The sequence below is a fragment of the Bactrocera dorsalis genome, chromosome 3, assembly GCF_023373825.1.
Source record: "Bactrocera dorsalis isolate Fly_Bdor chromosome 3, ASM2337382v1, whole genome shotgun sequence".
In the NCBI taxonomy this organism is placed as follows: domain Eukaryota; kingdom Metazoa; phylum Arthropoda; class Insecta; order Diptera; family Tephritidae; genus Bactrocera; species Bactrocera dorsalis.
The window spans coordinates 2,205,254-2,226,109 of NC_064305.1; the positions used below are offsets into that span (position 1 = coordinate 2,205,254).

Genomic DNA, 20,856 nt, shown 5'->3' on the forward strand with positions numbered 1-20,856 from the left:
CAGCAAAACTGTCATTACCGTGTTATTTGATAGGCTCTCTCTGGTTTTGACTGCAACACGGCAAGACTGGCAGGCTGGCAGCCTGACAATGGAGCCGAGAGGGCATGCGACCGGTGTGAAAGGGATAAGGTGACGAGAGTGCAGCAGCGAGTGTGAATCATTTGCATGCACCGGCGTATGTGCACACACACAAGCACATTGTTGGATATCAGCGGCTGCAATCGGCATGGAATTATATGTGCAGGGCAAAACGCATGAAAAGGATATTAGGTTGCATGTTGCAAAGCGATAATTTGAAATGAAGTTTAAATAAAAAGCACACAAAACATTAACTTAATTAAATTGTGGCGGAAATAATTGACGAAAAAGATAGAAATCTAATGAAAATCTGTACACGTTTACTTATCACTGCATAAAATTTGTAGATATCATAGATATACCCTTCACAAATCAAAAGTTTTCGTAAACGAACTTGATGTTGATAATTAAGTTTGTATGGCAACTATAGGTTATAGCAGTCCGATCTTAACAATTCACTCGGAGTTTATAGCGTTGGCTTCGATAATAATTCATGCCCAATTTTGTGAAGATATCTCCTTAAATGAAAAGGTTTTCCATACAAACACTTCTTTCTGAGCGTTCAGTTTGTATTGCAACTATATGTTATAGTGGTCCGATCTAAACTATTTCTTTGGAGATTGTAGCATTTCTGTAAGCCATAACACATGCCGAATTTTGTGAAGATATCTCCTCAAATGAAAAAGTTTTTCTTACAAGAACTTGATTCAGAGCGTTCAGTTTGTATGGTAGCTATATGATATAACAATCCAAACCAATTCTTCACAGATTGTACTATTGCTCTTAGGTATGACGCAAACCGAATTTCGTGAAAATATCTCTATAAATGAAAAAGTTTTCCTTAGAAGAACTTGATTTGGATCGTTAAATTTGTATGGCAACTATATGCTATAGCAATCCGATCTAAACCATTTCTTCGCAGATTGCATCATTGCTCGAAACTATAATTCATGCCGAATTTCGTGAAGATATCTCCTCAAATGAAAAAGTTTTTCTTACAAGAACTTGATTCAGTTTGTATGGGAGCTATACACAGTAGTGGTGTGATAACGGTGTTTCCTACAAATTAACTGCTTCTTAGAGAGAAAATAATTTGTGAATATTTTCTGAGTGATATTTCAAAAACTGAGGGACTAGTATATACAGACTGACAGACGGACTTCGCTCAATAGACGCAGCTCGTTACAAACATATTGAACATTTATAAACATACATACATATTTTAGGTATCACAACCATCTTAACAAAGTTAACACGCTCTCTCCAGGCTTTAAAAAAAATTATTCAACCACATCCATTGGAGACTACATAATTGCTTATTTCGTACAACGTTCATATTCCAAAATAATTATTGGGTAATAGACACCGAAATTTTTTAATATCTACTCAATTTCAAATTTGTTCACAAACGAAAATATATCTTGTACCGTTCCCCCACCATTTTCCGCAAATTCAATTGAAATTTGCAACGCCCCTCGCCTTCCACACACACACACACATACATACATGCATATGTGCATAATACGGCAGTTGTCCAATTCAACATTTGGCGCAACCGCCTCTTCCTGTGTCCCATTCATTATACTATTTTATGCGAATCAATTTTCATTGTTGTTGTTGTTGTTGTTGTAGTTGCCGTTGCTTTATTTTATTTACTTTTTAATATATTGCCAACGCTGGCTGCGCTACTCGGCATTATTGCTGTGTGTTATGGTTTTTGCTGCTGTTGCTGTTGTTGTTGCAAGCGTCTACAATTACATGTGCGTCTCCGATTACACAACGTTTCGTTGTGTTTGGCATAAAATTAATTTTTCACCATTACAACGTTCATTGCTGTACCTTAACAACTATGTTGTTGTTGTTGGTGTTATTGTTGTCTGGTGTGCTGTGCATAGGCGAAGGTGAATAGTTGGTATTTCTTGCTGTTGTTACTGTTAACTGTTGTTGTTGTTGTTATTTTGGATATTTTCGCGCCAGGCCACGTGTTTCCCCGCGCTCCCTCAACGTATTCGATTACCAGTTGCTGCGTTGTTGTTGCTTTTATTGTTGTTTTGTGAAAAAGCGCAAAATTCAAATGTTGATAATAACAATAATTTCTCAAATATTTAATTACATTAGATGCTTAACGCCTCATTTTACACAATTCACCGTTGGTCGGATTTACAGCGACCGCGCTGCCCACACGCTGACACTGCGTTCGACGCACCGGCTCGCCCCCCGGCAGTATCCCTGTTTCGTTGTTACTTTTGCTTATTATTTCGGCGCATGTTTCAGCAGGGTATAATAGTTTGGTCACCTAACGGTTGTTTGGAACAACTAAAACTATTCGAGATAGACTAGAGTAACTTATAGGATGTCGAAATGCGTTGAATTCGAGTAAAACTTGAGAAACTGGGGTTCTTTGGCACCTTGAAAAGGTTAGTCCGATTTTGCCCATCTGCAATACCCATAAAATGTCGCTAAGAGAAAATTTATAAGGGTTGTGATTAAAGGCTTAACAGAAATCGATGTGAAAATTGGACAACAGACGTGACACCGTTCACCTACGTTCAAGATTTAATGAATATTTACCGTAATCGGCAATGACTCTGCGCGAAGCCAACAACCCCATGGCTCTTTGACATCCGAAATCATTTTCGTCTTCGCTAAAAATTTACAAATGGTTGCTATCCTCGCTACATGTCACAAGAGAGTCATTGACCTGACCTAAGGTCATTGACCTATAGAAAGGTAATTGATCACACAAAATGGACAATTTAGAAAGACTATTAATGCAACCAAATGTAAGCCAAAGATCAATGAACTTTGTAGAGGTCGTTGATCAAGGAAAATGTAAACAAAAGGGTCAGTGACATCACCAACGGTCACTGACTTCCTAAGTGATTGTTGTCTTCGGAAAAAGTAAACAATTGGTTATTGTCCTCGCTAAAGGTAAACAAAAGGGTCATTGACTTGATGCTAAAAGCAAACAAAGCAGTCATTGTGCTGATCTGTAAAATTGATTCCATAATTCCATGCTCATTAGAAGATTTTCCAACTTCTATTCGGATTTATACCGCATATATCATTCGTGAACACCTTGCAAATTACATGGGTATAAAATGTATGGTTACGCCCGAATTTACTCCCTTCTTACATGCTTGTTTTTGTTATTTGCTGCAGAAAATATCAAGTATTCAACGCTGCATGCCAAAGCTTTTAATTATTACTTTTTTTTGAATGCCGTGTTTTGCATATTTCTCCGCACAGCTGCTCGGATTACATAAAAATAGTTCCGCAGAATTTGTTGCAACAGCAAACCGCATAAAGATTTTAAGTACCGCATAGTTTTACTGTTGGCGCTTAGGCTTCCATTTGAGGCTTGCAGAAATACCTTAAAATGAAATACCTGAAAAAAAATATATATAAACTTCGTTGGCGTATAAGAACAAATATAGCAGTAATTTTAGGGCTAACCTTATTGCCAGAAACAGCTTTATGAATTTATAGATGAGTGGTGACTTCGGTGAATTGTGTTTAAAGATAGTATGCGACTTGACTTGAGAGAAATGTGAAGTCTATTTTAGTAATTTTACGTCATCTTTTTCTTAATATAATAATAACGAGAATAACGAGAAGTCGAAACAAAGAAAACTGCCGAACCGGGCTTAAAAATTATAGCTGCTTTCACGGCTGATCGATTTTATGACAAGCTTTTTCCTGGTCCTTAGTTTCAACCAATTAATAAATAGAGCTTTTACTATAAATAAAAGTTCTTCTATCAACCCCCTGAACCATTGTGAGAAGGGTTTGTTGGTTGAAAGGGGAAGCTGCTCTTCGTCATTTGGCTCATTGTGCTCCCGGGTGATAACCAATTTAAAGGTTATCCAACAATTCAGCTCTTTTCCGTCCCAGCTGCACAATGTCCTTTAATTTGGAGTACTGGGAGCCGTGGAATTTGACCCTTTTCATCCAGCTGAAGGCTGGGTATTCGCATAAATAATGTTCCAGCGTCTCATCATCTTTCACATTTTCTGAAGATGAAATCTTAAGGGTAGGTGCCCTGTAATGACCCCTACAATGTTATTAAGCTTCCTCTTACCTAGAAGTAGGAGGTCTGCCCACCATCAGCACCACCCCAAAGTAACTTTGTAGTATGCCTTTTGTTGCTTGTGTTCCAGGACCTGTTCCTCCAAGGTCCATTACTTCAAATAATCCTTGAAGGAGGTGAATGGCCATCAATCGAAATATAGTCATGCATTTGATGATTAAACCCTAGATGCTGTCCATCTCGAGGATGAAGGTACTTGTATCTTTACAAAATCTGTGAAGCTTACTCGCAAAACGCTTCAATAATCTGCTGGGTCCGAACGCAGGCATAACAGAAGAGCTGCACATAGTTTTCCATTTTCACTTGAACGAAATATCTTAAGCCGAAATTCAAAAATAAAATTGAGCTTCACAATTTGCCTCAAGAATTCCTCACATTCTCTTCGTCGTATTTGATTTCATAAATTTATAGTCTTAATTGCTAATTATTCAGATAACAAGCATGTTTTCCGAAGATATGTGGGCAACACACACACATACAAAACTGAGATGTTACTGTACATTGATTTAATTATTAACTTAAATTCCCATGAAATTCCCAGTTAATATGTTTGCAAACTTTGCAACTTTGCGCATGTAAACATTGCAAATACACACACACACACAAGGCCGCGAGCGCACAGCAACCAGTGTTATAAAGACAACGCTGTGTTGTTGTTGCATCGCTGGTGACTACGACAATGACGCTGTTGACGATATGAGATCTCTCAGCGGCTCAAATTACAAACCGGCAGATTTCTTACCTTATTTACTTCTTTTTCCATTTTATTAATTTTAATTTATGTGGGGTTTTTAATTTCTGATTTGTGCGCGTCGCGATGCGAGCACGAAGGCGATTCGATAGCACTGCGCAGCGCAGCCGATGAGCCGGGGCTACCACCCCAAACGCCAGGCGGACGGGCAACTTGACTGGCGGGCTGACTGACTGCTTAGCCATTTGGCTGACTCTGGCGGTCTGTGAGTGTGCGCGTCGCAGTGAAATTGAAACCACTCGATCGCGTAGGAAACGGCGGAGAGCGCAAGAGCGTAAACTACGTGGGCAAATGTTGTATGTATGTAGGCCATTGGAAAAGAAGCTGCGGCTAAATTGCGAATGTTGACTTAAAACAAAATTAATTTCGAGTGGAGGTTAGGCAAATGATGCTGCAATGCGGCACGGGTGAATGTGATACGCCTGTACGCGGCTCTATGTCGCTGTGCAGCAATTATTTCTGCCATTCCTGCGCGAGCTCAAGTGGCCGGCCATACAATATCCTTTCAGGTGGCCAATATTAAATGCCGCATTTTCAAAATATATACAAACATTTGTTGTTGTTGTGTTTGGTAAGTTGTATTTTGGTGTGGCTAAGCATTTATTTTGTTTAATAGCTATTATTCTAACTTTCATGCGACATTCTTCGCTAGATTTACGACTTTTGTAATGTAAGACGCCTTCGATGATTATCTCAGCTTCGATTTTTACTCATCCGCTTTGGTCTGTTCGAGTATTAATTTTCTTAATTTTAATTGCGCATTACGACTCTGCGTTTGCAATGCTTGCTTTTGTCAAGAGCGGGTCCACTAATGGCCCTAGTATTTAAAGCTTTGCACGAAGTTTTTTGCAATTTTTTGGTTTAGATATTGATTACAAATAATCATTAAGTGATACGCGTGTAATCAGCAATGAAATTGGAACTACATTTTTAGTTAGTAACAGACGCAGCGTACTAGTGGTTTTAGGTCCGCAATACTGCCTCGAAAAGTTTGTGTTTGAAATCAGTATTTGAGCGAAACCAAAATGAATGCAAGTAATTGAAAAACCACTAGATCACCCGTCTAATCCACGTTTCGTTCCCACTCCTAGCGAATGCGATGACTGTTTGTTCGATAACAGGAGATACTTCGTCTTGTCTTCGTACAGAATCAGACCATCGCTTCCTTATCCTGCCTGAAAAGCCGAACTAACGGTGCGGTTGTCTCTTGTTATCAAACAGCTTGGAGAAGTCCTTCCCGATCCTGACGTAATCATTCGTGTTGCTCAATGAGATACCAAGTTCAGATATAGCGGCATAAAGGCAGTTCGTTTTCGTGCTGTCGAAGGCGGCTTTAAAAGCAACGATCCACCTCCATATCCATCTTCTTTCTACAGCTCTTTTCCAAGGCTTGGCGCATGGTGAGAATCGAAGTCACTAGTAGATTTTCCAGGTCTAAAACAACACTGATAAGGTCCAATCAGTTTCTCAACGACGGGCTTCAGTCTTTCGCACGCGCTCTAAGGGACTAGTCGTGTATTTGTTATATGGATACTTCGACATGGCTCAATCGGCTCAACTTATCACGATAATCATATAATTACTTTATTGATTTTGCGACGCTTTCTTTTAGGAGTTTCGCACCTGTGATGGCGCTTTCTGGAGCTTGTCTTTAGAAATATGAGTTATATCCATATCTTTGCTCAAGAAGTCCTGAAGCTACGGTTCGCCCGAGAGAAATTACATTACATGAAAGACTTTGAGATGGCCAATTCTCAAAGATAGAAGAGGAGACACACTTAGTTGTTGTTCTAGCAGCAGAATTCTGCCGAGTTGACAGTCTTTGGCCAGATAAAAATTTGGATCCGTTCCGGTTACGTAGATCCGACTGTCGTGGGAACGGCAGACATACTTCGTCTTCTTTTTTTGGCGTAGACATCGCTCACGCGGTTATAGCCAAGTTTACAAGAGCGCGCCAGTCGTTTCAGCTTTTCGCCATGCGGCGCCAATTAGAGATTCTAAGCGAAGCCAGGTATTTCTCCACATAGTCTTTCCCACGGAGTTGAGGTCTTCCTCTTCCTCTGCTTCCCCCGGCGGGTACTGCGTCGTATGCTTTCAAAGTTGGAGTGTTCGTTCGTTTGTCAACCCTATATCACACCAGCTTCTTATCAGAAAGCGTCGATCACAGAATATATACTATTCTGGCATTAATTATAGTTGACGTACGTTATAGAGCATTGTACTTTTTTGATACTAGAGAATTTGCTGATGTCATATATATTTACAGTTAATGCACTCACATATGCATGCCACAGACACACACATACATAGGTGCGAGTGCGTTGCTTTAAACTTGAAACCCGTTCCGCTGTGAAATCATACCGATTTCTTTCTTTTGAGAATTTCGGCCGCGTACCGGCAAAGGGAGCCGAAAGTGTTATTTGATATGTTAAAAGCAACAAATGAGACGCGAAAACGGAATCAACAACAAAAAAAAAACACACAAAATGTAATGGATTTTAGCGCTGTAGCGTTGTTGTTGTCCATATGATACAATAACGAAGACAAAAACGATTTCACAATCGCTTGAAGATGTGAGACGGCTGGCCGACAATAACAGAGAAAAAAAAAACGAACAAGAAATGGATCTTGTCAGCGGTAAGGCCGCTTGTTTGCAGGCTAGTAGCGGCAGCCAGCTTGCCACTGCCACATGTCAACTCGCAAGCGATCGAATTAGTAATTGAAATTGGAATATTTCACACTTACTTGCACAGTTTATCTGCAGAAACACACACACATGCACACATACATCCGCAATCGAGCTGGCGTGCACCGGTGCGCAGTTTTTTCTTGCCACCAAACACCGTTCGGCGTGGAAGTGCGATATCAAATTTGATACTCGGCTGCACTGAAGCGCATGATTGAAGGCATCGCCTGACACTCCAACAGCGCGCCGCTATTTTGATGAGCCCCATGCAGCAGCAACACGGTTCGCACACGCGGCCAACCGGTGCAAAGCACCGCCAGACCAAGACCAAGCGAAAGACAACAAATAAGTGCAATTAAAATAAGACTTGGACAACGCTGGCGAGGTGTGCAATAAGCAGTTGTGTGTATGTGGGTTTGTGGTGCCTGGTACCGAAATCACCATTGCTGGTGTTGTGGCTTACAACATTTGTATCTTTCGATCTGCGGTGCCACCAGTTGCCAGCGATATTGCAATCGCACCAAAGCAGATGCAAATAGCGCACATCAAGGAAATCAATACTGGACAACAGCCAGCGATAAGAATGTGCAAATTAAGAAGAAATCGCAAAGGGTGGATCGGGTCGCAAGTGCTAACTGTTGTTACGAGGGGTGCACAGGGGGCAAGTGTACCGTAATACTTTGTTATCGAGCGCTGGAAATGCTAAAATGATAATGATGATGGTGTCACTTGGCAATGAAATGCTGAAAATGTCATTCAATATGTATGTAATACAAACATACAGACATACTCGTACATATACTATATACAATATCATGTGTATTCATAAGAATGGGTAGCTTTAATTATATGCACCACACACTTATTTACATAAATTTGTGCCTGCAGTCCCTCTCTCTCTCTTTGAGGGTGTCGTATTCGGCAAGATTTTGTGGGTCTTTGCGGTCACAACTGTGTCCATAGCTTGGATTAAAATCGAATTTCGTAATGTATACTTTTTCCTTAATTTGCAAATGTATATCATGTACATATGTACTTACATATGCGAATGAAATGCGAATCACATCTGCAGATCTTAAGATAAAGCCGGATTACAGTAGGAAAAGCAAACCAAGAGAACGTTATTTTCGGCTGCAACGAAGCTATAATGCACTTCACAGGAGGATTGCTTACAGAAACTACGATGTTTAACTGGAACAGAAACAGAAACAGGAACAGAAGCAGCCTTCTTTCGCAGTAATCCATATACAGAAGGCAGCTTCAACATAACTGACTACAATTCAGTCTTTCAGGCCGAAATTGTGGGCATAAGAGAAGGTGCCAAGTGATCTGCTGCTCTAACCAGCAAGTTCATAAATGTTCTAGTAGATAGCCAAGTACCAATTATGGCTATCCGTACTGCCAATACTAAGTCTCATTGCGTGAGGTTATGCAAGCAGGCAACAACTAGACTTTTAGTAAAGAACTCGGTTAGTATCATCTGGATACCTAGTCGTGCAAGAATAGAAGGAAATGAAAAGGCAGACGAACTAGCCCGCAGGGGAGACACATATCAGAGCCTTTATGGATTGTTTGAAGCAATGAATTCCAGAGAAACAGATGAGGTCTTGGAACACAAGCAAAACAGGCAAAGCAAAAGGTTACTTTAGGGTGATGTTGATGATATACAGACAAGAAGTTTCCTACTTACAGGTAAAAGGGAGCTTGGTAACATTGTCAAGGTTATCATAAGGTACCTACTCTTAAGATCCCGTATTCAGAAAATGGAAAAAGTGGAGTCGACTGAATTCAGGGCATGCACGGAGGATGATGAGACGCTGGAACATTATCTATGCAAATGTTCAGCCTGCAGAGGGATGAACCGGAACATATTCCACACCTCCCAAGAGACTTTGGCCGGCTGGGATGGAAAATATCATGTTTTTTACTAAATCCACTGAGTTGCTGGATAATTTGTTACCACCCTGGAGCACAATGGGACTAATGATTACCTAAGTGCTGCTCCCTGTGGTCCCGCGATCTTGCACTTCTCTTTTCAACAAAACAGCAACCATATGTATAACTAAAATGATGCTGCTGCTAAAAAGAAGGAAGAAGCCAAAAAGGAGGAGTCGGAGTCATAAGAAGACGACGATATGGGTTTCGGTCTCTTCGACTAAACAGCTTAAGGCTTTGTTTAAAATAAAAAATCTTCAAGTCGATTTAAGCTTACTTAATAAAGGAAAAAAACTACTATGGAGATCTCGATCTTTATATCTTTTTTGGTCAGATAGATTGGGTAGATCTTTATCCTCATTTGGATCGGTCCATTTGAGTTCCATCTGTAAGCTATAATCGTCCGATTTTGGTAATAATGTGTAGCAAATATCCATTAAAAAAAATCCATTAAAAAATATCCATTAAAAAAAAGTTTCGAATACAAGGACTTGATTTTGATCGGATACCACTAATATGACTGTCATGTGTATGCTATAGTAATCCGATATCGGTGGTTCCGATGAATAAGAGTTATTGGGGAGAAAAGGACATGCACAAAGTTGAAGCTGAATTCATGGAAATTTTCCACCGTTTTTATTAAATTACAGTATGGTGAATCGGTTGATTTCGCCTAGAGCCCTTGCACAGAGCTTTCATATTCACAAAACTTCCTTTGATATCTTTAAAGTGTCAGGTTTTGCAAATAAACACTTTTTACAAGCATCCCAAATAATTTTTTGGAAGTAATTTTGATCTTCATATCTTCAGTTATAATTTACCACTATTTTGCGCCTAAAATTATGCTAACTAAACATACAATAAGTACATAAGATTACATATATTCCTATAATTTATTGTAAATTCTTTTTAGAAAGTTAGACGCACAAATTTGTTAACCTGTCTTTTTCTTTGGTTGCAGGAATTCGCCGAGAACACAATGAACGAGCTGCTCGGCTGGTACGGGTTCGACGGTGTGGATCGCCTGGACTTGTCGACGAAAACCAGCCGCCTGCTGCAATCGGCGGCAGTTGCACAAGCGAACAACGCGGCGCTGACGGCTGCCAATAGCAACTGCGCCAACAACAACTCCAGCGTCAGTAACAGTGCATTGAGCCAACAACAACAGCGACATTGCATGGAGAAACGGCGTAGTCGCAGTCGAGCTGCCACGTTGCTGCAATTGCAACAGCAACAGAACGAGCACTTGCGAAACATTAACAACAACAGCAATAACAGCAATAGCAATGCGAACAACAAAAACAGCAGCAGCAGTAGAAAAATTACGCTGAGTTGTGGCAGCGGAAATTATCGCACCGGCAACCGAGCTAACGCCAGCGCTTTAGCTGGTGTCAGTAGCAGTGGCGGTGGTGGTAGCGGTGGAGCTGGTGGCGGCGGTGAAAGCACAACATCCGACCACGATACGCGCAGTTCGCGTGAGGAGGATTCGAAGAGTCCGATTTCAGCTGGCAAAAATACAACTCTGGAGGAGAAAATCGGTGAGTTACGACAGGGGTGCACAAAATGTGGGCGGTGTGGGCGGAAATGTATCGCTCACTCTATTGTATAACGTGGGCTTTCGTGTATAGCAGCGGAGAGCAGCGTATAGGAGTGATTATGTGTTTTGGAAAGCATTGATTGTTTTCAAACTCGTCATTTCTTGCGGATGAATGTGCGATGCGCATCGATTACGCTGGCGAAAACTTCCCTTATCCTTCCGCTCGCCGTTAATGAGCGATTCGTTTAGCAGAAGCTGAAGTAAAGTTTTAATTCTAACGTTGTTGGCAGTATTGCTCAATATCACAGTTATATAAGCTTTGCAGTAATAATCAGTTCGGGTATATTGGCAACTCCATTTTAGGTTTTTAGAAGATCTGACCGAATGTAAGTCCCTTGTCAATAAGAGATTTCAGATCTAAAGTCTCTAGGCCTTCTCCTTTAACTTAATTTGTATATGGTCTCCGCTAACAAAGCCCTTAGACATCAGTAGGTTCTTCTTCTTCCTTATTGCCGTAGATGCCACTATCTAATTATAGCCGAGTTTACAACAACGCGCCAGCCCTTCTTCCTTTTCGAGGCCGATGCTGTTGTGGCCTCTTCATGGGGTCGTTTTTATGGGGCGGCTCCCAAACCCAGCGCCAAACCTTGTTTTGTGGGTTCCACGAATCCTTAAAGTACCAATATCAAGCCCGTTCTGGTGCTGCTTTTTTTAGCTGTGTGTTGCTTATAATAGACTGTCTGCCTTCTCCACTAAAATTTAGGCTTTTACATATATCTTTGTATATGAAGAGCTCCAATGAGCTCCTTTACTAATAAACCCAATTCAGACAGCTTTTAGGTATTATTACCCAGAAAAATAACCCTTATATACATATCTACCAATCAATTATTCAGTTACATAAATCAGCATCTGAACATAAAAATGAGTTTACAAATGCACACATACATACACACACGTGCTGAGTGGCAAGTATTCAAATTGGAATCGAAAAAGAAGCTTTGCAAACATCATAACGAGAAAACTATCAGGTTTGAGACCATTAAACACAATACGACAGATTTCTACGGCCACAAAAACTACAAATACACACACATCTCTCCATACATATTTGTAAGTACTTATGTATATTCTTTTTGGATGAGGCAAGTAGTTACAAATTTGGGTTCAGCTCTGGCGGTTGTTTGCGGAAGCGCCTGTTTGCTATGCTTAACTTAACCTAAAGTAGCTAAACAACAACAAATTTGCACATAAATATGTGTATAAACAACGGCACTTCCTTCCTTTTACCCGCCTTTCGACCACTTTGTTGCCAAACTCATGGAATATCAAGCCCATACATACAAACTGATGGCAGACCATGTCCTTACATACACACACATGCAAGTGGGTATCGCTCGCTCCATCACCGGCACTGGAAGCCGTGCGTCGAGTTCATAGTTTTCATTTTGAATGGTGTAAAATTTCAAATTTTGCATTTTTAATGATTTCATCCGATTTTTGCTTTTCACAAATTCATTCTTCTGCCTCGAAAGCAAAAGAAGCATGCAACAACAAAAGAAGTGGGTAGTCAAGTTGCAAATAGTTTTATACACGTCTCATATTCGCTGCCAAATACGCTCGCCCTGCTGGTCCACAGCATAAATGATAATTAAGATCCTTTGCTGGTCGCTACACTTGCATTATTTCGAAGTAATTAAAAGGAAAGCTCGCACACTTCGAACGCTTTCACCTCAAAACTGTTAATGTGCGCAAAAATGTATGAATACCGTTATTTCATTACATCTTTTTTTGGTTTTTCAGACTTGCTGAACTGCTGTTGGTGCCGTCGTCCTGTGCCCGAGAATGCGCCTGAGTTTCTCACCACCACCGATGGGCCGCGTTACTGTTCCGAATCGTGCTTCACGCAATCACGACGCGCGTCCTTTAAGAAAGCCAAAACTTGTGATTGGTGCAAGCACGTGCGACATGCTATCAGCTATGTGGACTTTCAGGATGGTGCTTCGCAATTGCAATTTTGCTCGGATAAATGTCTGAATCAGTATAAAATGCAGATTTTCTGCAAGGAGACACAAGCGCATCTGGACATGAATCCACATCTGCGTGAACAGGGTCTGGAAGCTGTGGCGTCCGGTAATGGCGCTGGTCTCATAACGCCCGACTTGTGGCTGCGCAATTGTCGTAGTCGTTCGGCATCGCCAGCTTCGACAATATCCGTTTCGCCAGGTCCACAAGGTGCCGCCGTGATTACAACGCAAAATGTTGGCATAGCCACGGGCTCTTCATCTTCTCCAGCTTCATCAGCAGCCTCAAATGTGGGGCACTCTACGGTGCCGCCACATAAGCCCATGATCTCGGTGGCGCCTGTCTCGAAGCTCATGTCGAAGAGTGTCGGCATGTTGAGCTCTGCAACGGTGCCAACATCGAATCGCGTCTCGCCGAAACACAATCGCAAAAAGCGACCATTGCGCTCTAGCTTGAGTGGCAGCGCCAACGCGCACGCCGATTTATCTTCCGTCTGCATGAAGGGAAATCATTTGTCTCGCGAGGGCAGTAGTTTGAGTGGCTCAGCCGCTACTAATGCAACCAGTTTGATAGGCAAGGGTAAATCATTGTTGAGCGGCAACGGAAGCAACAGCTTGCGGACAAGTCCAGGCGTTCATTTGCCAGTGCCTGGTGCGGGTGGAAGTTGCGGAAAGACAGGTGCATCTGTGTTAAACCAGTTTGCGGGTTCAAGCGTGCAGGATCTCCATATGAGTGTGCCACCCCTGTCACCAATGATGGAACAACAAAGTCCGTCTCATGTGCTGCCATCACATCCGTTAAGTAGCGCGCGTTGCGGTACAAATATACCACCGGCATTTTTCGCCACGACTACTGGCGGTCAACCGCCTAACAATGCTGGACCACATCAACAAATACCACACGGCGCATACCCGCCACATCCGCCACCCTTTCTATCAAATGCTGGTGCGCCTACAGCGCCTGGTTTACTGCCGCGATTCTTCGGCGCCGGCGGTTTTCCTGCATTTCCACTGCCCCCGCATGTGGTGCAAACGCCGCCTGACATGATGGGCGGTTTGGGACTTGGCGCCTTGCTAGGTGCGCCTCCTCCGGTTACAGTTATGGTGCCATATCCCATAGTTATACCGCTACCTATACCCATACCGGTGCCACTGCCAGTGATGGACTTTTACAAGGCCTACATGACCCCCGAAGAGCGTAGCAAACTAAAGGAAAAAGAAGAAAGTGAAGCCAAGAAAGATGCGTTAAGGTCAAATACTGCGGATGAGGAGGCAAACGCTGAGGCTAGATTGGAACATAGTGATTGCGAACACAAAATTGAAGTTGGCGAGGAAACCGCCAACGAAGAGCCGTTAGATTTCACTAAAACAAAGAACTGTATGCAAGCACAACATATTGAGCACCAAGATGAAGAAATAGCTACGGTCTCTGTGCATTTAGTTGAAGAAGCCACATCCAGTCTTAAACGCGCCTTGTCCGACGAGCACTTGACAACGACGACGTCATTATCACCGGCAACACCAGTCACCCCAACGACCAACACAACTACCACCACCGCCGTAACACCTTCGCCGGACCGTTCTCCCTGCTCGCCAGCCACGTCTTGCAAGGCCACACATTGCATTGTACGTTCAGACGAATCGGCCGCAATCAGACGGGAACTAAGCGCAGATATAGACGAAGCTGGTGGTGCTATCGGCGATTGTGACGATGCTAAACAAAAATTACCGAAATTTAAGATAACGCGACTCCAAACGAAGCGCACACTCATACAAACCAAAGAAGTACCCAGCACGCCCACCACTTCGGCGGCGGAATGCAGCCGACCATTACGAAAGCGGAAGCGCATAATCGATTGCGATTTTCAAAAGTTAGCTCTCAAAGAGTTGACGTCAGCGGACGGCGATGGCGATGAAAACGCTGATTTGCATAGTGAGGAAGCCGATCCGAAGACGACAGGAATCAGTTTATCAACAATAGCGTGCAATAATAACACTAAAGCCCAAAGCAAAAAGTAGGGTTATGTTTTAAATATAGAAATAATTTTAGAATTCAATAAGTTCAAACTTAATTTGTCTAAGAAAATAGCTTAAGTAAATATTGTTAGTGCTTAGGATATAATATAAGAGCTTAAACGTATACTCTAATAAAAATATCACACATTTCAAGGAGGGTATAAAAATCGCTTCAGACTTGGTTATGTAGCTTCAAGCCAATATTTCGTTCTACTGTGAATTTCGGTTTACTTAATTTTTTTAAGATAAATGTATAATTTAAAACATCTTAATTTAATAAAAGAGTTCAATTTTTACATAATCTTGTTGAACGCACAGTAACGGTTGTTTTCTTGTCGTTGTTGTATTTGTAATATGAATGGAAGTTTTGACATACACTTCTAAACCGGATGTGTGTTGATGTATTTACGCTCTTCTTATTCTGAATGCTTGCGGCCAGCAGTTCACAATAGTAATGAGTACAAAAAAGTTTCAATGGGAGAGTTATCTGCTTTGTTTATAATCGTATGAGTTATAAAAACAAAATAAAATGAAATGAAAAAAGAATAAAATATATATAAAAAACAAAATCTTTTTAGTATTTGGGAACAAAATCCAGAAAAACCTGCAATCCATGTTATTTATTTATTTTTTGAAAGGTTTGAACAGTATGGCCACACGAAATGTCAATTGTAAATGTCATACCACTTGCGGACGAAGCGCAAAAATTGTGAAATTTTTGTCTGAAAATTTCCGCTGGATTTCAAACAATTTAAGTTACTAATATATTTTAATAAAAGAAATTATTTCTCAAATATGAGCGAGGAAGTAAATAATGAAGACGTGCTGCGCATACTGGTGGCCACCGACAATCACTTGGGCTATGCAGAGAAAAATGCGGTGCGCGGTAAGTATTTTGATTTTGAATAGTCGGGGGGAATTAAAAAAAGCTGGAACCATAATTGCTACTCTTAGGAGACGATAGCTTTGTAACTTTTGAGGAAATACTTCAACTGGCTGTGCAGGAAGATGTTGACTTCATTTTACTCGGCGGCGATTTATTTCATGATGCAGTTCCCAGCCAGAACACACTGCACAAGTAAGTTATAAGCTGTTTAGTGCATATTTGCATGTTTATTTAATTTTTGCATTTGCATAGCTGCATGAAATTACTACGGCGTTACACATTTGGTGACAAACCGATTAGCATTGAAATGCTTAGTGATCAGTCGGTGAATTTCCACAATGCCACCAATGAGACGGTCAATTACGAGGATCCAAATCTTAATATAGCTATACCAGTATTTTCCATACATGGCAACCATGATGATCCCAGCGGTTTTGGACAACTTAGCTCGCTTGATTTACTCTCGACGACTGGACTAATAAATTATTTTGGACGCTGGACCGATCTCACAAAAGTAACTATTAGTCCATTACTTTTGCGCAAAGGTGAAACACAATTAGCACTGTATGGACTGAGTCATATACACGATGCACGTTTGCGACGACTGTTTGAGGATTTTAAAGTCAATATAGCGTGTCCGGGAACCGAAGAAGGTGAATGGTTTCACTTGATGGTTTTGCATCAGAATCATGCTGATCGCGGTCCAAAAAGTAATATTCCAGAAGAATTGCTACCTGATTTTTTGCACTTGGTTATTTGGGGTCATGAACACGATTGCCATATAAATCCTAATTTCAATGCGACACGTAACTTTTACGTTAGTCAACCGGGATCATCTGTTGCTACTTCGCTAGCTGAGGGTGAAGCGCTCAAGAAATATGTGGGCTTATTGGAAATACATAAAACGCGCTTCCAAATGAAACCGTTACCATTACAAACCGTACGTCCATTTGTTTTCGATTCGGTCGATTTGACTCAAATGACGGAAGAACTAAAGTTGGATGAAGGAGATGTACAAAATAAGGTTATGGCTATGGCAAAAGAGCGTGTGCAAAATATGATAGCAAAAGCAAAGGAGCAATTCACCGGGCATCCAAAACAACCGCAATTGCCGCTTATACGCTTGCGAATACTCTTTTCCAATGAGGAACAAATGTTTAATGCGATACGCTTCGGCCAGTCGTACAATGAGCAGGTAATATGTGAAAGTTTAAAAAATAAATTAAAAAAATTGAAATAACTTCGGCCAATCCTAGGTAGCTAATCCAGCAGATATGATACATTTTAAAAAAGTAGTAAAGCGTGCCAAGGGTGAGCATTCGGATTATGACAATGAAGCTTTGCGAAGTGCCTTAGATAACATTCAAGTGGTAAGTGGGCTTTGAAATGTAATAGTATGGGTATATAGAACTGTAAAGGTTTGATTCCTAGGATGTGGGCAGTGAAATGAAAATCGAGAACTTCATTGAGCGATATTTTCAAGAAATTCCAGCCAAGCGCCGTTTAAAAATTTTATCACCACAAATATTGGCAGAAATGTGCAATCGTATGGTAGAAAAGGGAGACGTAACTGCGGCTGATGGTATTATGAAGTACTTATTTGCACAGCCGTTTACTTTAAATCGATTTTTTACATAATTTATTATTTTCTTCCCTATAGACACTGCAAAGAAAGAGCTTTGGAGCACCTGCTGGAGACCCTACCAGCTGATGACGAAATCGAAGAATCGTTAGAGGCCTTCAATTCACAACTATCTCTCGACGATGTACTAAAAAGTTTGGAAAAAACTGACTCAAAAGTGAAAGCAAATACAAGTAGCTTTTCTTCAACGTCTACACTTAGCAAGAGCAGGCAATCAACGCAAGTGAGGGGCAAGTCGACTGCTTTAAACACCAATAACAGCGACAGTGATGATGAACCATTCGCAAAGAAAACGCCTAAGCAGCAATCAAAAGCATCGAAGAACTTTTTCTTGGACGACAGTGACGATAGCGATTTAGAAGCTGCACCTCAGCCTACTAAAGGTACAAAAGCTGCACGTGGAAGAAAAACCACCAAAGCTGAGACTACCACAAAAACAACTGCAGCTCGTGGGCGTGGTAGGGGGCGGGGGCGAGGCACTGCGGCGGCGCCAACACGTTCCACACGACAAGCTTTGGATGTATCGGTAAACTCCACGGTAAGTCAATCTCAACTGATTGCATAACAAAATAAAGTCTAAATATTTCTTGTATATTGTAGCGTTCCTCACTATTGGAGTCTTTGGCGAATGCGCGTGCAAAGCGTGGCACCAAAGATGCACACGTTATCGATATATCCGACTCGGAGTAATTTGCCTTATTTCCTCATTATTTGTTGTTAGCGCACAAGCAGAACGAATTACTTTGAAGTATAATAATTTATCTTTGATTATATTGTCACTTCGTTAAGCTTTACCTTATTGCTCTGGTTCTTTGTCATTTTCCTTGAAGTCTCCACTCAAAGGACCACTGTTAATTGTATCAAAACTTGTTTTCTTTTTTACTTTTATATTTCAAATAAACTATTTGGACATTATTTAATATAATTGGTTTTTCTCTCATTTCAAGTAATATTTTGTTATGAAAATTCGTTTTGTTTTCTTTTACAATATTTGCCCATAACATTAGTGCCTACTTTATGGTGTTGTCAGCTTTTTGTGAAATACATAAGTTCCAAACTTTAAAAACTATATACAGTAAGTACTAATGAATGAAAATGTTATGAAACGTGTACACCGCCTGGTGCTCTAATGGCCTTGAAAATATATATTCTTCATAGTAGCTTCCTTAATTCAGTTGTATAAATCCCATAAAGCAACCTGCCCATCGGTGCCTGCAGACGCCATAATACGCGCATTCCACATCGATACTTTCCCTTCTGAATATGCGATATCCATAATGCCACCGCCGCCGGCAGTTTTATGTTCAGTTAACACCGCAAGCGGGCGTAAACTTTTCCAAGAGAAGATGCGCACACGACCATCCCAACCGCCACTCGCAAATACTTTCTGATCATCTCGTATGCGTATGCAGTTAATGCCGGCATTTTTTATGGCGATATCGTTGGCTCTTTGCAATTGCATCGATTGTCGTTGATACGTAATTGCGGTGAGTTTGTCATCTGCGATTTTAAATTATAAAATGCAAATAAAATTTTAAGTGAATAAACGACGTTTTGTAAAATTAAACTCACTTGGTCCTCCAACAATGCCTCGATTGGTTTGTGGATCGTAATCGATTGCCATTGGTTCGGGATCCAACTGTAACAAATCTATAATGACGCCCGAACTTAAATCCCATGTCAGAAAATGACCGGATTCATAGCCGGCGAGAAGGAATAACTGTGAAGCACTTTCGAATGGTTTGAAACAAGATACGCTACCCAATTTCGGCAATTGTGGATCGTCTGGAACAAGCATTTGTGATGGCGCAGCAACGTCGTCATTCACATGCAGCACACCAATTGAATTTTCATCACAAGGATAGAAGAGTAGCGGCCCACCGCTGCCCTCAGGCGGTGTATACAATGCAGTACGACAGAAAGCATTGAAATTGGCTTCGATGGTGCGTTCACGAACATAACCACTGTTCGACATTGTCCACAAAGTAACTGTGCCAACTTTTTCCTGCGTAATCAGCGTATCGTCGGTATGGTGAAGACTAGTTATAGGCTGTTGGCCAACCTCAAAATGCAATGCCGAACGATTTGTCTGTAATTGCATATATTTTAGGTTATTTCAAAATTCATTAGTATTTGGTTAGTTTTTCGGTACACCTGCAAGTCCCACAAGAAGATGCTACCCTTAAGGGTGCCGGCCAACAAACGATCGCAGTGATGAAAGCAAATGGAATTCACTGGTCCCATCTCCGGGCAGCGCAGCGTAAAAACTGGATCAGGCGGCAAAACGGCCATGGCGTTGCAAACAATTTGCCTTTAAATCAGTATGGAAAGTAATCAAATTATGCTTTGTTGCAGTTGACACATTTAGCAATTATATTGTGCTATCACAATTATGTTAAAACGCAATTTAATTTGCTGGAAAATCTTAGCATCAATATCAAAATATTAAAAACACGCCCAGCTGGCAAACGACAGAACAACAACAGCAAATTGTCAACGAAACCGCCTGATATAGAATGAGGATTGGCGTAATTAAATAAAAACAGAATATGAACACAAAGCATAATCGCAACCAAAACAAATGAGAGCAAAGCGGAATGTGGCAAAATTGTATTCAATCTTCACGAGGCTGGCAACACTCTGGAGCAATTGGTGGCTTTTTTGACAATATTACGGAATTTGCGTAGTTTGACGGAAATGGCGTCTCGAAAGTAACGTTATTCGTGTCAGCTTTCAAAATGGCGTTTTTGCAAGAAAGTGAATTGGAAGTGAATCGCAAAATAAATTCAGTGCAGTTTTAGTTTGTAATAATATATTAATTTTAGATGTGAAAATGCTTTTTTGTGAGCAATCTATATATGTGAATTTAGTGTGGTGAAGTTAAAAAGTCATGTGCTTATGTGTTTGCAAAGGAAGAGAGAGGAAACTGTTGTGCGGCCACATTACGGCTTCCTGGTGTTTGCAAAGCGTTGGAGACGGTTATGTTATAGCATGCTAGTGCAGAATGTGTGGTGTTTGCAAAGCTTTGGATGGGGTTATATGAATATTGATGTTAGCACAGAATTTGTGGTGAGTTCATATTTCATGCATTCTATTCTATTCTTATTTTAGTTATTGCATATGGTAATCATTCATACATACATATGTATTTATGTATTGTATTTTTTCATGTTTCTATAAAGCTCGTTCTGCTTTTAATTTTTTAAGCCAG

General features: G+C 40.9%; 3 protein-coding genes across 6 annotated transcripts in view; 2 read left to right on the top strand and 1 right to left on the bottom strand.

Annotated features, from left to right (window-relative positions):
* The window catches only part of LOC105230169 (uncharacterized), a 36,232-nt gene extending 20,619 nt beyond the window's left edge, over window positions 1–15,613 (top strand). For all 4 annotated transcript variants that reach the window (XM_011210784.4, XM_019991709.3, XM_049452994.1 and 1 more), the window contains exons 3-4: window positions 10,502–11,078; window positions 12,881–15,613. In XM_011210784.4, the coding sequence (XP_011209086.2) occupies window positions 10,502–11,078; window positions 12,881–15,120 (2,817 nt within the window). In that variant the 3' untranslated portion in view covers window positions 15,121–15,613. The remainder of the gene's footprint in view (window positions 1–10,501; window positions 11,079–12,880) is intronic.
* A 168-nt stretch (window positions 15,614–15,781) lies between these two features.
* LOC105230166 (double-strand break repair protein MRE11) lies at window positions 15,782–18,570 on the top strand. The gene is made up of 7 exons (XM_011210782.4): window positions 15,782–16,003; window positions 16,072–16,195; window positions 16,256–17,198; window positions 17,260–17,373; window positions 17,435–17,595; window positions 17,664–18,183; window positions 18,246–18,570. Exons 1-7 carry the CDS (start codon window positions 15,913–15,915, stop codon window positions 18,333–18,335), a joined length of 2,043 nt encoding a protein of 680 aa, XP_011209084.2. The 5' UTR covers window positions 15,782–15,912; the 3' UTR covers window positions 18,336–18,570.
* Window positions 18,571–18,576: 6 nt separating this feature from the next.
* LOC105230168 (guanine nucleotide-binding protein subunit beta-like protein 1) lies at window positions 18,577–20,159 on the bottom strand. Its single transcript, XM_011210783.4, has 3 exons — window positions 19,800–20,159; window positions 19,218–19,734; window positions 18,577–19,145 (listed from the first exon to the last, which is right to left on the bottom strand). Exons 1-3 carry the CDS (start codon window positions 19,935–19,937, stop codon window positions 18,817–18,819), a joined length of 984 nt encoding a protein of 327 aa, XP_011209085.2. The 5' UTR covers window positions 19,938–20,159; the 3' UTR covers window positions 18,577–18,816.
* Between the last annotated feature and the right edge of the window lie 697 nt (window positions 20,160–20,856).

Excerpts from the sequence above, each read along its gene's own strand:
- LOC105230166 (XM_011210782.4), top strand. The coding sequence starts at position 15,913 with ATGAGCGAGGAAGTAAATAATGAAGACGTGCTGCGCATACTGGTGGCC. Across the intron at positions 16,196-16,255 it reads AGCCAGAACACACTGCACAA|CTGCATGAAATTACTACGGC; the intron begins GTAAGTTATAAG and ends GCATTTGCATAG. Across the intron at positions 17,596-17,663 it reads GCGGCTGATGGTATTATGAA|ACACTGCAAAGAAAGAGCTT; the intron begins GTACTTATTTGC and ends TCTTCCCTATAG.
- LOC105230168 (XM_011210783.4), bottom strand. The coding sequence starts at position 19,937 with ATGGCCGTTTTGCCGCCTGATCCAGTTTTTACGCTGCGCTGCCCGGAG. Across the intron at positions 19,735-19,799 it reads TCTTCTTGTGGGACTTGCAG|ACAAATCGTTCGGCATTGCA; the intron begins GTGTACCGAAAA and ends ATGCAATTACAG. Across the intron at positions 19,146-19,217 it reads AGGCATTGTTGGAGGACCAA|ATGACAAACTCACCGCAATT; the intron begins GTGAGTTTAATT and ends TTAAAATCGCAG.